This window comes from Maniola hyperantus, chromosome 11, assembly GCF_902806685.2.
Source record: "Maniola hyperantus chromosome 11, iAphHyp1.2, whole genome shotgun sequence".
Taxonomy (NCBI): domain Eukaryota; kingdom Metazoa; phylum Arthropoda; class Insecta; order Lepidoptera; family Nymphalidae; genus Maniola; species Maniola hyperantus.
In genome coordinates, this window is record NC_048546.1 from 4,535,454 (window position 1) to 4,548,685 (window position 13,232).

At 38.7% G+C, this 13,232-nt stretch overlaps 2 protein-coding genes across 10 annotated transcripts in view; one reads left to right on the forward strand and one right to left on the reverse strand.

Moving 5' to 3' along the window:
* The window catches only part of LOC117986294 (monocarboxylate transporter 14), a 57,458-nt gene that overhangs the window by 24,867 nt on the left and 19,359 nt on the right, over positions 1 to 13,232 (reverse strand). For all 9 annotated transcript variants that reach the window (XM_034973129.2, XM_034973127.2, XM_034973125.2 and 6 more), the window contains exon 3: positions 5,154 to 5,297. In XM_034973129.2, coding sequence (XP_034829020.2) covers positions 5,154 to 5,297 — 144 coding nt within the window. The remainder of the gene's footprint in view (positions 1 to 5,153; positions 5,298 to 13,232) is intronic.
* Positions 1,753 to 3,435, forward strand: LOC138402978 (uncharacterized). The gene has a single exon (XM_069501704.1). The coding sequence runs from the start codon at positions 1,805 to 1,807 to the stop codon at positions 3,347 to 3,349; it is 1,545 nt and encodes a 514-aa protein (XP_069357805.1). The 5' UTR covers positions 1,753 to 1,804; the 3' UTR covers positions 3,350 to 3,435.

Below are 13,232 nucleotides of genomic sequence, written 5' to 3' on the forward strand. Positions count from 1 at the left end.
CGCCGTATCGTCTACAATCACTGGCACTGGGCCAATTTCTGATACGACCTTGAAAACGACGTGACAACAAAAATTGTCTAGAACATTACTACGAAAATCTGACCAAATACGAACATGTCTTACGGATGTACTTGTCGCGCTGGCAAGCTAAATATATGGTGCTAAATGATAAAAGGAAACGATTGTTTTCTGTGGAACCTTCTAGCAAGCCAGTAACGTGTGATATGGCTACAGAATAATAAGATGTTACTATCTACTTATTCAGTAAACCTAGACGCACTGCCAAGTGCAAAACAGTCATAAATAAGGTTTTTTCTATCATAATAGGTCAACTAAAAACCACAATCTTCTTCTTTTATATATAAACGGAAAAGCTGACTGACTGATCTATCAACGCACAGCTCAAACCACTAAACGAATCGGGTTGAAATTGGACATGCGGATAGATTATGACGTAGACATATTATGCTAAGAAAGGATTTTTAAAAATTAGGGGGTAAAATAGGGGTTTGAAATCTGTACAGTGCAAGCGGACAAAATCCCGGGAATAAGGTAGTGTTCCATAAAATAACTACAAATTCCAATGACAGTTGTAAACCCAAGGCTCCAAACTGCAATTAACTCTCGGAAAAACCTAACTACACAATCGCATGCAAACTTTCGACTTTCAGCATTAAATATTTACACGTAGGGGTAGGATTGTCGGAAAAGCCGTCGCGTCGTTATTCACTCAACGATAATTCCTAAAGGGCTTATAAGCATTCATACATAAGCTGTGCTCAACTGCTTTCGTCGTGGTTGGCATGTGTCCAATTTCACACACGGTCTGTTGCCACCAATTTCAGCGGATTGCAAAACAAAGAACATGGAAAACGTTTTAATAACCGGTCTCTTTGCGTTCAATGGGCTTAATGTTCTTTATTTTTGATTGTTTCTTCAATTTTTGTTTACGAAATGTTAACAAAGACACAAGCTTATAGCAACATTTTTTAAGTTATAAAGTATATTTTATATTTTACTAAAGTATACAAGTCTTTACAAAGCAATTGCGGATTTGAGGTTTTTGATAACTTTACAAAATGGATTCGTTTTCAACATAGAGTTTTCCAAATAAATCTTAATCATAAGTAGATAGATTCAGTACGTACATAATAAAAGCTTTTTATTATTCCAGCTTTTAATGGTAATTATGTAAACATTTCGTGTCTAAAGGATGTCTTCAACGCGGCAGCAAGCCGCATTGTGTCAGGGCCGCTGGCAACAGTAACAAGTACCTAACATTTTTATTTTATACCGATTTATACATACTCTCGCTCTCGACAGCCCTTCGTCTATTCCTGGATTCAATCGTTAATGGATCCCATTCAGAGTTTGGCATTTTATTACGTCGAACAATGAATATTCATTTGCTTTTAAGGAGCTTCGGGACACGTGGGAATCTTCCATCAATTTGGTTCGTACGTTTCAGCTGAAGCAATAAATGGATTGCCTACTCTATTTTGCTATTATTTCAGGCACTTTCAGTTTTAGAACAGCTGACATATTTTATGTGACAATTTGAATAGAAAGCGAATAAATCTTTTGGGAGTGACTTATCTCATTGTTTAGTACAGCTACAATCTGAAAGCTACAATCACATTCTTGAAGAGGGTATCAAGGAGGTGTCCTGTCACCAATACTATGGAACCTTGTAGTTGACGACCTGATAACCAAACTAAACAAAAGTGGGTTCTATACAATTGGTTATGCAGATGATCTCACCATCCTAATCAGTGGCAAGCTAGAAAACACATTATACGAAGTCATGCAACGAGCTTTGCGCTTAATAGAAAGATGGTGCAATGAAAACGAACTTACAGTAAATCCGAAGAAAACAGAGATGATACTGTTTACCAACAAAAGGAAAATTGAACTAACCAAACCACCAACTTTGTTTAACACAAGCCTTGAACTGTCCGCAGAGGTAAAATATCTCGGTGTGACACTGGACAGCAAACTCAGCTGGAAAAGGCATACAGAAGATAAAACCAAAAAATCACTAGCAATACTAAACCAATGCAAACGCATGCTAGGGAAAAAATGGGGGCTAAAACCAAAGATAATGAAATGGTTATACCTATCGGTAGTAAGATGTTCACTAACATATGCTGCACTTGTATGGTGGCCAAGAACTCTCCTTACTACCGCCCAGCAAGAACTACAGAAATTTCAACGACAAGCATGCCTCGCCATTACCGGCTGCATGAGTACCACACCAACAGCAGCGTTAGAAGTCATATTGGGCATTCCGCCCCTACACATACACATCAAAGAAGAAGCAACACTCGCAGCCCTGAGACTGAAAACCTCAGGGCATTGGAAAGAACAAAACACAATGCACACTAAAATTCTAGGGCAAAGCATAAACAAAGAACCACGTTTGCAGTGGAAATGCGACAGAACCGAAAAACAACACATACTAGACAAAAACTACAAGATAAACTCAGAGAAGAACTTAGATCCGAAGCCAGCACAAGACACAATAGAAGTGTACACCGACGGATCCAAAACGAAAACGGGCACAGGAGCTGGAGCCTACTGCCAAGAACTAAACATGAGAATAAGTCACGCACTCGGTAAGGACAACTCTGTCTTCCAAGCAGAGTGTGTGGGCATTATGACCGCGGCTATAGCCGTGGCCAATCGACAGGTAACAAACTTTAAAATTAACATTAACTCTGATAGCCAAGCTGCTCTTAAAGCCTTGGCTAGATTCTCGACGACCTCACAACTTATACAAGACTGCCACAAGACTCTGGAAACACTCGCCATGTCAAATGACATCACCCTAAGGTGGGTCAAAGGACATGATGGAGACCAGGGAAACGAGGCGGCCGACGCACTAGCACGAAAGGCTACGACATTGAAGGTGATCGGGCCAGAACCTATTGTTCCCATACCCTTCAGTGAGTATAAAACCTGGTTGCATGAACTAACACAAAAAGAGCATTCCCAACTATGGGCGAACACAACTGACTGCAGGCAAGCCAAAGAGGCTTTCCTCAACATAGACAAACGGCAAACTAACAAACTACTCCGCCTGGACAGAGGTAAACTTAGAAAGGTGGTGGGACTCATAACAGGGCATAGCCCACTAAACAAACACCTTTTCGTTATAGGTGTCACCGACAGTCCTTTGTGCAGGGCTTGCATGGAGGTCGACGAAACACCGACGCACGTGGTCCTAGAGTGCACGGGCGTAGCAGAACAACGCGAACGCCATTTGGGTTCCCCGACCTCATTCCATGAAGCCCTCGGCAACCTGGGCGGTCTACTCGGCTTCTGGAGTGAGCTTGGATGGCTGGAGTGAAGACTTCAGCGGGGAGGGGCAATGCACGCACAACAGACGGAAACGTTTAAGTGCGGAAACCAGCCCAGAGCGAAGAAGAAGAAGAAGAAGAGGGTATATTCATGACATAATTGAAAGAGCGAGTACGAAATTCCAGAACAGCCGAAGTACAACCACGGGTCACGCTACATGATCGATAAAAGGGGTTGCATAGGTCAGACGGCAATTGCTCCGTGTAAATACATTGATTTGTGCGGGTATTATTAGCGAAACCTGGTTAAATACTGAAAATACGCAAGGCCGAATTTTTGGCGCAAACATTCGTGACCAAACGCGTAAAATAAAAGATTGACACGCCAAGAAGAAATTCCAGTTCAGACATTGCGTAACTAAATGTTTTCCCGCATCGCTCTAGAAAGATTTGTTTATTCAGAGGTAGAATTTTTTTTTACACAAAATTAATTCAATGTTTATCCGCTTGTTTGGCCATCCTTTTAATGACTCCATTGCTCAAATATTTTATGGCATCCGTTTTATGAATACTCAAATTGTTGACGTCCTTCCATAATTTATTCGGGGAATAATATGTTATTGCCATAATTTGGTATTCTGTAGGCTGATTTTACGGTTTCAGGACCTTCAATAGATTTTAATTGCTCCCTAACCTTGACTCTCTGACGCTCCGTTTTCTGTCCACCTACGCAGTTTCTAATTTAAACTTTCTGTATGGAGATTTCGATAGTCTCAACTCTCAATAAATTTATAGTTTAAAACTTTAAAATTTAATATATGAGTGTCTCCAGGCCATAAAACTGATCCTAGTCCCGTTAGCAAAAAGACATGCTGAATACCCTTTTTTACATCTCGAAATAAGAAAATAAAGCTTGAAAATTTAAAATCCATTAGAAGAGTTAATAAGCTAGGCAGAGCTTTCATTAAACCGACTAGGCGACTCGCCTGAAGTCTGCTTGGTGCATTGCGGGTATTTCTGCATGAAAGAATCTCCGGGTATCACATTATAGGTAGATTTTTTAATTACATAAATAAGAGTTTACTATTTTGTTTAGCAGTAAAGTGCGTTATCTTATATGATAGTGATCACGCTCTTACTAAGGTGTAGATAATAATAATTAATTAGAGTTCAGTAGATAGAAATACACTTCGAAGCCAATTAGCGAATTGAATTCGCAATTCACATAATCCATTTCATTAATCGCTACTTAACTAATGAATGTGCAATTGCAAATTGGACGCAATAAAACTTTGTACTAAGCCTGGTGAAGGTGCTAATAGATAGGTTCATCATGGCGTTGACGGGTCCGCTGGGTTTTAGTGGGTATTCTGGTGTGTTACAGTGATTCCCACATACCTCCCCGGAAGAAACGTGGTCAACTGCGTTGCTTCCGGGGAGGATGCGTAAAAGCATTTCCCAGCGGAAAAAAAGTACTAATAGAGGTAATAAAATTGCACGTACCGTAATTAGGCAATTATTTATTTTATTTTGTGTGATAGCCTATAAGCTAGCCTTGTGGTTAGGACAGCTGCCTCCTGATCGGAAGTCGGGGGTTCAAATCTCAACTCCAAATTTTCGGAGTTACTCATTAAATATCACATGCTTTAACGGTGAAGGAAAACATCGTGAGGAAACCGGCATGCCTGAGAGTTCTCCATAATGTTCTCAAAGATGTGTGAAATCTGTCAATCGACCCTTAGCCAGCGTGGTAGACTATGGCCAAAACCTTTCTCACTCTGAGAGGAGACCCGTGCTCTGTGGTGAGCTGGCGATGGGTTGATCATGATGATGAAAAACAGTACAAAAACTCACCTCCAATGAGCCCATAGGTGATCATCATCATGGTGACGCTTTTGCAGAAAGTGGACAGCACGAACCCCGTGGCGGCTATCAGAGAGCCTGCCACGCAGACTGCTCGACAGCCGTACTTGTTGCATAGCGCCGATACTACAGGACCTGAAATGTAGACAAATTGGTTACTCCCTGCTTTGAGAGGAGTAACTTCGTAGCGCTCCAAACAAAAGTAGTGTGGTTCTCTGAATATTCAAATGTGAACCCAACCCGTGTGAGGCGGGGGAACGCAACACACACCCGCATGTCACCCGCGCTTGTCCGCACCGGGTTGGTGCGTGGGCCGTCCGGGAATGCTTGGCGTTCCCTCCCCGATTGCCATCTCAACCTGTCCCGTACTATACGTTTTTATGGAAAGCGCTGAGGTGAACGCTAGGGAAACTTTACTGAAACAAATCGCAAGTGTAGGAGTGGGAGGAGTTTAGGAGATAGTTGATATAATCTTAATAGGTTTAGATCTACGCAGAACAGCATAGTATTTTTCTTTAAGGAAAAAATGTTGCAAAAAACCTTCTAGAATATATGGAACGCAGACCACTTAGCACCAAAGGTGCTATTATGTATTCTGTGATATAGCAACATAGCTCGATTTTCGAGTTACCGGTGTTTTTCAATAACAATGTCTACACCATCGCAATGACACATACAGAAACGGGATATTATTGTTTATGCCAAAAGCTTACGTAATGGGCTTTCGCAAAGTAGTTTTATTATAGCGATGAATATGTATATTTCGTAATATCAGTTGGAATATATTGTATACGGGTATGTAGGATTGTACCAAGGTTGAATCTCATCTGTATGCAAAACTTGGACATACAACCTCAAACTAGAAGGCGCCCTGTCCAGACTTAATTTAAATTATTATAGGTATCTGAAGAATGAAGCGACGAAATATAAATAATATTCATACAGAATATATCACGCTTTGATAAAAGGAAAGAGCTGAATAAAAACAAACGATTTTTATGTAAAAGCCAATAAAATATAATAGGTTTAGTAGCAGATAAAACACAAAACCTAGCAGATGAAAAGTGCTTTATGGTTAAACTAGCTTATGCCCGCGACTTCATCCGCGTAGACTATATAAATTTCAAACTCCTATTTTACCCCCTACTTTTTAGTTGAATTTTCAAAAATCTTTTCTTAGCGGATGTTTGTGTCATAATATCTTCCTTTTATATATTTAGATATTGTACAAAAAGTCACAAAGTCTTGTTATGATTTATGAGTTATGAGTATGACTGATATGAGTAATTTACCTAAATGCGTTCTGATTACCTTATAACTACTTTAGGTAAACTTAAACCTACGAATGAAGTTAGATTGTTATCTAATTGATCTATTAAAATACAATGAGTTAAATATGAAAAAATAAGTACCGCCTGATGTTACTTAATTCTCCTTAGAAATTCCGTCTTTAATTATGCACCAAAATTACATAATTTAATACCAAAATACAGTCGTAGTATTCTAATTTCTAAACCGTAGGCGAGTATTGTTTAAAAATACCTACGAGTGTTGGTACGCTGTGAATTTCGATGATGTGAATTTAGGGCATCAAAATAAACAAAGACGTGGTGCGTGCCTATCATCTATCTTTATTACTTCATGCATCAAAGGCTAGGTCAGACACAGAGCGACGGAAACGTGTCCAACACGGCTCCTTTACAAACGAAATGTTTAAATGCGTTTTTACTGCGTAGCCCGTGTAGAACGCGCTAATGCCTTCGTGTCGCATTCTGTGTCTGTTCAGTCACTTCAGAGGCCGTAGTGTAAGGGCGTTAAAAATACGAATCGAATAACGTATTTGTATAACGGCCACTTCGAAGAATCATGGATACGAACCGAATACGGATGAGTGCACAAATGCCCTAAGTTTTTAAGCTAACGTTCACTGTACGTAAATCTTAATGCTTAGTAAGTATAGACGAGAAAAAGTATCTTATACATGCCCCTGGGCTCGGGGCTTACCGCCGTAGTTTGATAGCTACAGTATGACGGTCGCAATCACCTCTGATTGGACGACACTCTCTCGCTTTTTGCTCAAATGTTGCTGCAACATAAATACTATAAATTCAGCCAATCACAGCAATTAATTATTCATGTAGCTTTTGAGTAATCAACCAACTGTATTACAAATTGTGATAGTGACTCTCGTTTAGTGTGAGGCCGCTGCTGCCGCGTTCGCTGAAGTCACGCGTTGTATCTGTCCAGACCTTAAGTTAATTAGTAAATCACTTGCAGTCTGCAGACGAAGTTGCGAAGGGCAGTTAGTAAATAATTGATAGTCCTACAACCACAATCAACCTTGTCCTAAAACCTAAATATCCAACTTGTCAGTGAACGACTACTTAAATACATACATTAAACATTGGAATACTTGCTATCCAGTTCAAGGAGTTTTTGTATTAAACCTGTGCATTTTCCTTTATTTACGTTCATATTAAATACCAATAATGTCAATATTATGAAATGCGATGTTTTCTTATCGTTTGCACGTTTAGGTATAAACTGTTAGTACCGGCCTATCGGTGTTCTACAGGATATATTTCGGAGAGTGTGCTCAGGAGCTGTTCGATCTTGTCCCTCCCTCACCTTTCTACCACCGTAGTCCGTACCGCAAGACACCGGGCGAGTTTCCACCCCTATGTCGTCAACATTCCATCTTCGCGTACGAAACGCTTTGCGTCATCATTCCTTATACGCATGGCTAGGGTCTGGAATACTCTTCCTAGATCAGTGTTTCCTGTCAATTATAATCCGGGTATCTTTAAAACAAGAGTGAATAGGCACCTTCTAGGCAAACGCGTCCCATCTTAGGCCACATCATCACTTCCCATCAGGTGTGATCGTAGACAAGCGTGCGCCTATAACGAATAAAAAAAAACCTATACCTAATGAATTAAAATACGGCCGTTTTTTACCAAAGAAAAACACTCGCAATGATCAAAGTTCAACATAAAAAGTATCTACATAAAGTCGCTTCCCGCTGTCTGTATGTATGAACGCGTAGATCTTTTAAACTACGCAACGGATTTTAATGCGGTTTTCACCAATAGATAGAGTGATTCAAGAGGAAGGTTTATAGGTCTAGTTTAAGTTTCAAAAAATTAGAGATCCCTAGGAAAATTGAAATCTCACTGACACCACATTAGTGCACACTGCACCCATGCGACACTATGTCCGAGATAAAAGCTGCTGCTGCATCCTCTTGCCATTGGAGAAAGTAAGTAAGTACAAACTACAAACACGAAATTTCGCTTACAATTGTACATCTACAGTCATGTATTTGTGTAAAAAGTTTTCATACTCCCTACATAGTTTATGTGCAGAACTTTGTGAAGTAGATTTTATCTCCATTTTTGATCCTATTTCAAATTCGTCAAATTAAATTCAGCATTTGATTTTCAAACATCATAAAGCTTGATAGGAGCTTCGCATCGTTGAAATGCGACGTCTCAAGCCCAGCTCTTATGTCGCCCTTAATTCGCGCTTCTAGCGAGAACTGATTCCATATCGGCAATTTATTCTTTGGTATAAAGTTCAAGTTGTTATCGAACTCTTTTTGTTTCACGTCAGCTTGCACGTGTTTAATTTCATCATCGTCATCATCATCAGCAACCGATAGACGTCCACTGCTGGACATAGATCTCTTGTAGGGACTTCCACTGTCTATACGCCACGGTCTTACGCCTCGCTCGAATCCAGCGGCTCTCTGCGACTTGCCTGATGTCGTCGGTCTAGTGGGGGGTCTTCCAAAACGTAGCGCTTTCCGGTGCGAGGTCGCCATTCCAGTACCTTGGGACCCCAACGTCTATCGATTTTTCGAACAATGTGCCTTGCCCATTACCACTTCAGCTTCGCCACCCGCTGAGCTATGTCAATTATTCTGGTTCCTACGGATCTCATTTCTGATATGATTACGTAAAGTAACTCTAAGCATTTCGGGCATACGAAGACTTATTTCAAGCTTATTTTTCAGTATATTTTTACAAATAGTAGGTAATTACTTAAACATAAGTAGATGTAATAACTAAGAGTAGCGGTGAAAGTTAATTAATATCTTACTACTTACTTAATTTTATAATTTATTAGATGATGCCCGCGACTTCATCCACGTGGATTTTAAAAATCCCGTGGGAACTCTTTGAATTTCCGGGATAAAAATTAGTCTATGTCCTTCCCCGGGATGTAAGCTATCGTTGTACGAAATTTCGTCAAAATCGGTTGAACGGATGGGCCGTGAAAGGCTAGCAGACAGACACACTTTCGCATTTATAATATTAGTATGTATTAAGTTTGGGTAGTAGATATTATGGATAAATGTTAAAGTTTGCATGTTTGCTATTCGTACACGCCACAATGACTGAACCGATTTGACTGTGGAATGGGAGGCAGTTTATACCCTGAATTAACACATAGGCTAAATTTTATTCCGGTAACCCAAAGAGTTCCCACGGGATTTTTAAAAACCTAAATTCACGTAGACGAAGTCGCGGGCATCATCAACTAATTACCACGGGAAAGCTTGATATACCTACCTAGTACCTAGAGCTAAACCCCCAATAAAAAGTAGGACATTATTGAACTATTTAAACAATACGAGTAAGAAGGTTAACTGTATGGGAAAATCAGATATTCTTGTAAGAGAAAAGGCGCCATTTAAAAATTTGAATGCGTTGTAAATTGCGTGAAAATTACAATGGCAGCCATGAAACGTTTCAGATTACATAAGTAACAAGAACTATTAATGGCGTAGTGAGTACAATTCTAGGAAGTTTTAATTAGTAATGGACATATTATTTAATTTGAATGGACATAATATCTTTAGAAGTGTTGGCACGTCTACTAATAGTAATGCATCGTTAAAAATATAGGCGGAATATAATAATATGTAAATAAATCGTATAAAGTTATACGTTGTATCTTACAAGTATAAGGAGTAGCGGGGTTTCAAATATCATCATCATGATCAAACCCATCGCCGGCTTACTACTGAAAACGGATCTCCTCTAACGTCTCAGAATGAGAATGGTTTGGCCATAGTCTACCACGATGGCCAAGGGCGGATTGCCAGCCTTCACAGACCGTTTTATGGAGAACTCTCAGGCATGCAGGTTTCCTCACAATGTCCTTCACCATTTATAGCATGTGATGTTTTGTTTAAAGCGCACATAGCTCCTAAAAGTAAAAGGTGCTTGCCCGGGATCGAACCTCGACCTCCCGAAAAGGAGGACGACGCGCGACATCTGAACCACATGCATATCTGTGTCAGCCTATATTTTAATAACTAATGATTAGGGAAAGACGTTGCGATCCGCGCTCTGGGGCCTACCTGGTCCAAAGGTTGTCCATCGCCATTCAGCGTGGCAATAGTTGCAGCTTAATGGGCACCTTTGGCTCAGGGGCAACAAGGGGCGGTCTTTTTGACGACGTTTACTTTTAAGTTGGTAAGGTTTATTTAAGTTTGTATGTTTTAATTTAATATTTTTAAGTACTTTTATAATTTATTTAATAAATACACCTACCCATTAATGATTTAATGTTTATAGTTTATACCTAACTCTATGACATAACATTTATCGCAGCAGAGTCGACTAACCTTAATTTAGGTTACAATAATAGATAGCATTCTGCATTCATAATAATAATGAGTCTATATTGAACTATGTTTTGCACAATATAACATAAACTTTGCTATCTACACGGGAAAAGCTGTTAAACTTTCAGATACCTACCGCGACTTGTGCCTGGTACAGGTATTTATAATAAAATCTATTTTTTTACAAATTATTATTATTTACATAACTTATATTTTACAGAAAAAATAGGCACAGTGCGAGTCGGGCTCGCACGCGAGGGGTCCCGTACTTAGTACACGTAATTTTTACGGCAGCCATTTTGAAATTTTTATTTTATTATTTGTTACAGCGGCAATAGAAATACACATTCTATGAATATTTCAACATTAATTACGGTTCACGAGATACAGCCCACTGACAGACAGGCCGACCGACGGAATAGCAGAGCGAACTTTAGGGTTCCGTTGGCACCCGTCGCGTCGGGTCGAAACCATATGACGGGGTTTTGTAAATTGTGACTTAGCGCATCCGTCGCGTCATTTACTAAATTCTTACTAAGCCCACTATTTTTTTTTTAAATTTTTTGTTACCGGAAAATACTGCCCCTGTATTATGAAAATTGATTGTACTATAGAGACCTAATTCCAATATAGTCAGATCTACACTTCTCAGATAAAACACTTGATTGCGATCAAAGATTACATTTCAAATGAGGTCAATAACAATTTTGAACAGATAAATTGGAGTAGGTACAAAACTACAAACTGACTATCGTTACGCGAGTGATAAAAATATTTCACAACACATACCTACTTCAATGAGCGGCGTAGATACTATAATTCTGTCGATAAATTATCAGATAATTAATTATTTTAATTGCTATAATTCTATCTAAGTAGATATATTTATTTTACTTTCAAGTAAAAAGTCTGCCTATTAATTATTATTAATTTATTTATAGTCAATGCTTTTCATTTTGTAATTTGTTTGACTCGGAAGTAAATCAAAATACTATTTTCATTCTAATCAATACAGCAGTCCAGCCTTTCTAGCCCATCAATCGAATCTCGCGCAGGAATGTTGTCACATTTTTCAGTATAAATTACTGGACAATATGACAGCATTTTGTTTCCAGCCTAATAATGCATGCCTGAATCTGCATGCATGAGAGTTTTCCATAATGTTCCAATTGTCAATCCGCACTGGGCCAGCGTGGCAGACCGAGGCCAAACCCTTCCCATTCTGAGAGAAGACCCGTGCTCAATAGTTGGCCGACGATAGATTGATCACGATCATGGTGATGATTTAATCTATCAATCACTAAATTAATTTAATTTTAATTTAATTTAAATATCATTATTGATTAATACTATCAAATTACTACTGGAATAATATAAACAGCGTTTTGATTTTAGTCCAGCGCTGGAATGAACTTTCTGGGTCTCTGGACTGAAAGTCATATAATGCGCTATACAGTTGGTTTTCAAAATAAGCTAGTAGCAACTAATACGATAATTAATTATTACTGAATATTCCAAATAAACAACCTGCCAAGTGCGAGTCAGGCTCGCGCACCGAGGGTTTCGTACTACAGTCATGTTTGTTCGACATTTTGCACGATAAATCAAAAACTATTATGCATAAAAATAAATAAAAATATATATAAAATTTAAAAATCTGTTTGAGAATGTACAGGTAAAGGCCCTTTAACATTATACCCCACTTGGTATATTAATATTACTCTGAAAGTTGAAAATACTTAATTATTTGTTTTTATGAACACATTTTAGTTACTTTTTGTGATGTAACCACAAATTCACGGTTTTCAGATTTTTCCCCTTAAGTGTGCTATAAGACCTACCTACCTGCAAAATTTCATGGTTCTAGATCAACGGGAAGTACCTTATAGGTTTCTTGACAGACAGACAGACAGACGAAGACAGACAGAGAACGAAGTGATCCTATAAGGGTTCCTTTTTCCTTTTGAGGTATGGAACCCTAAAACTACCTCAGGGTTTAATTTCAAGATAAGAAATCAACAAGATTACATGGATTGCTCGGCTCTTCGCCGCAAAGACCTTTATCGCGAATTTTCTACGATAATACAAGCATAAGTACAGGTTCTGCATTGTTTGTGGGATTAGTTAGTACAAATATTATCAGCTTGGAGCAAACTTTTGAGATTAATATATTTACGTTTATCATACTTTATATGATAACACATTAAATGGATAAATGGAAGGCAAAACGATCTGAAGTAGTATATTAAAACAGCAATACATACATCGAGAGCAACAGCTAGAAACTTCTTTATGGGTTAATTTTGGGAAAGAAACACATTTCTTTAGCATTGAGGTACTTACTCATACATAACAAAGTAAAGGAATTACAATTTCTCGTACGAATCAATTAAATGTAAGCATGAAAGAAAGCGACTCCTATAAGATCAGTAAAA

Excerpts from the sequence above, each read along its gene's own strand:
- LOC138402978 (XM_069501704.1), top strand. The coding sequence starts at position 1,805 with ATGCAACGAGCTTTGCGCTTAATAGAAAGATGGTGCAATGAAAACGAA.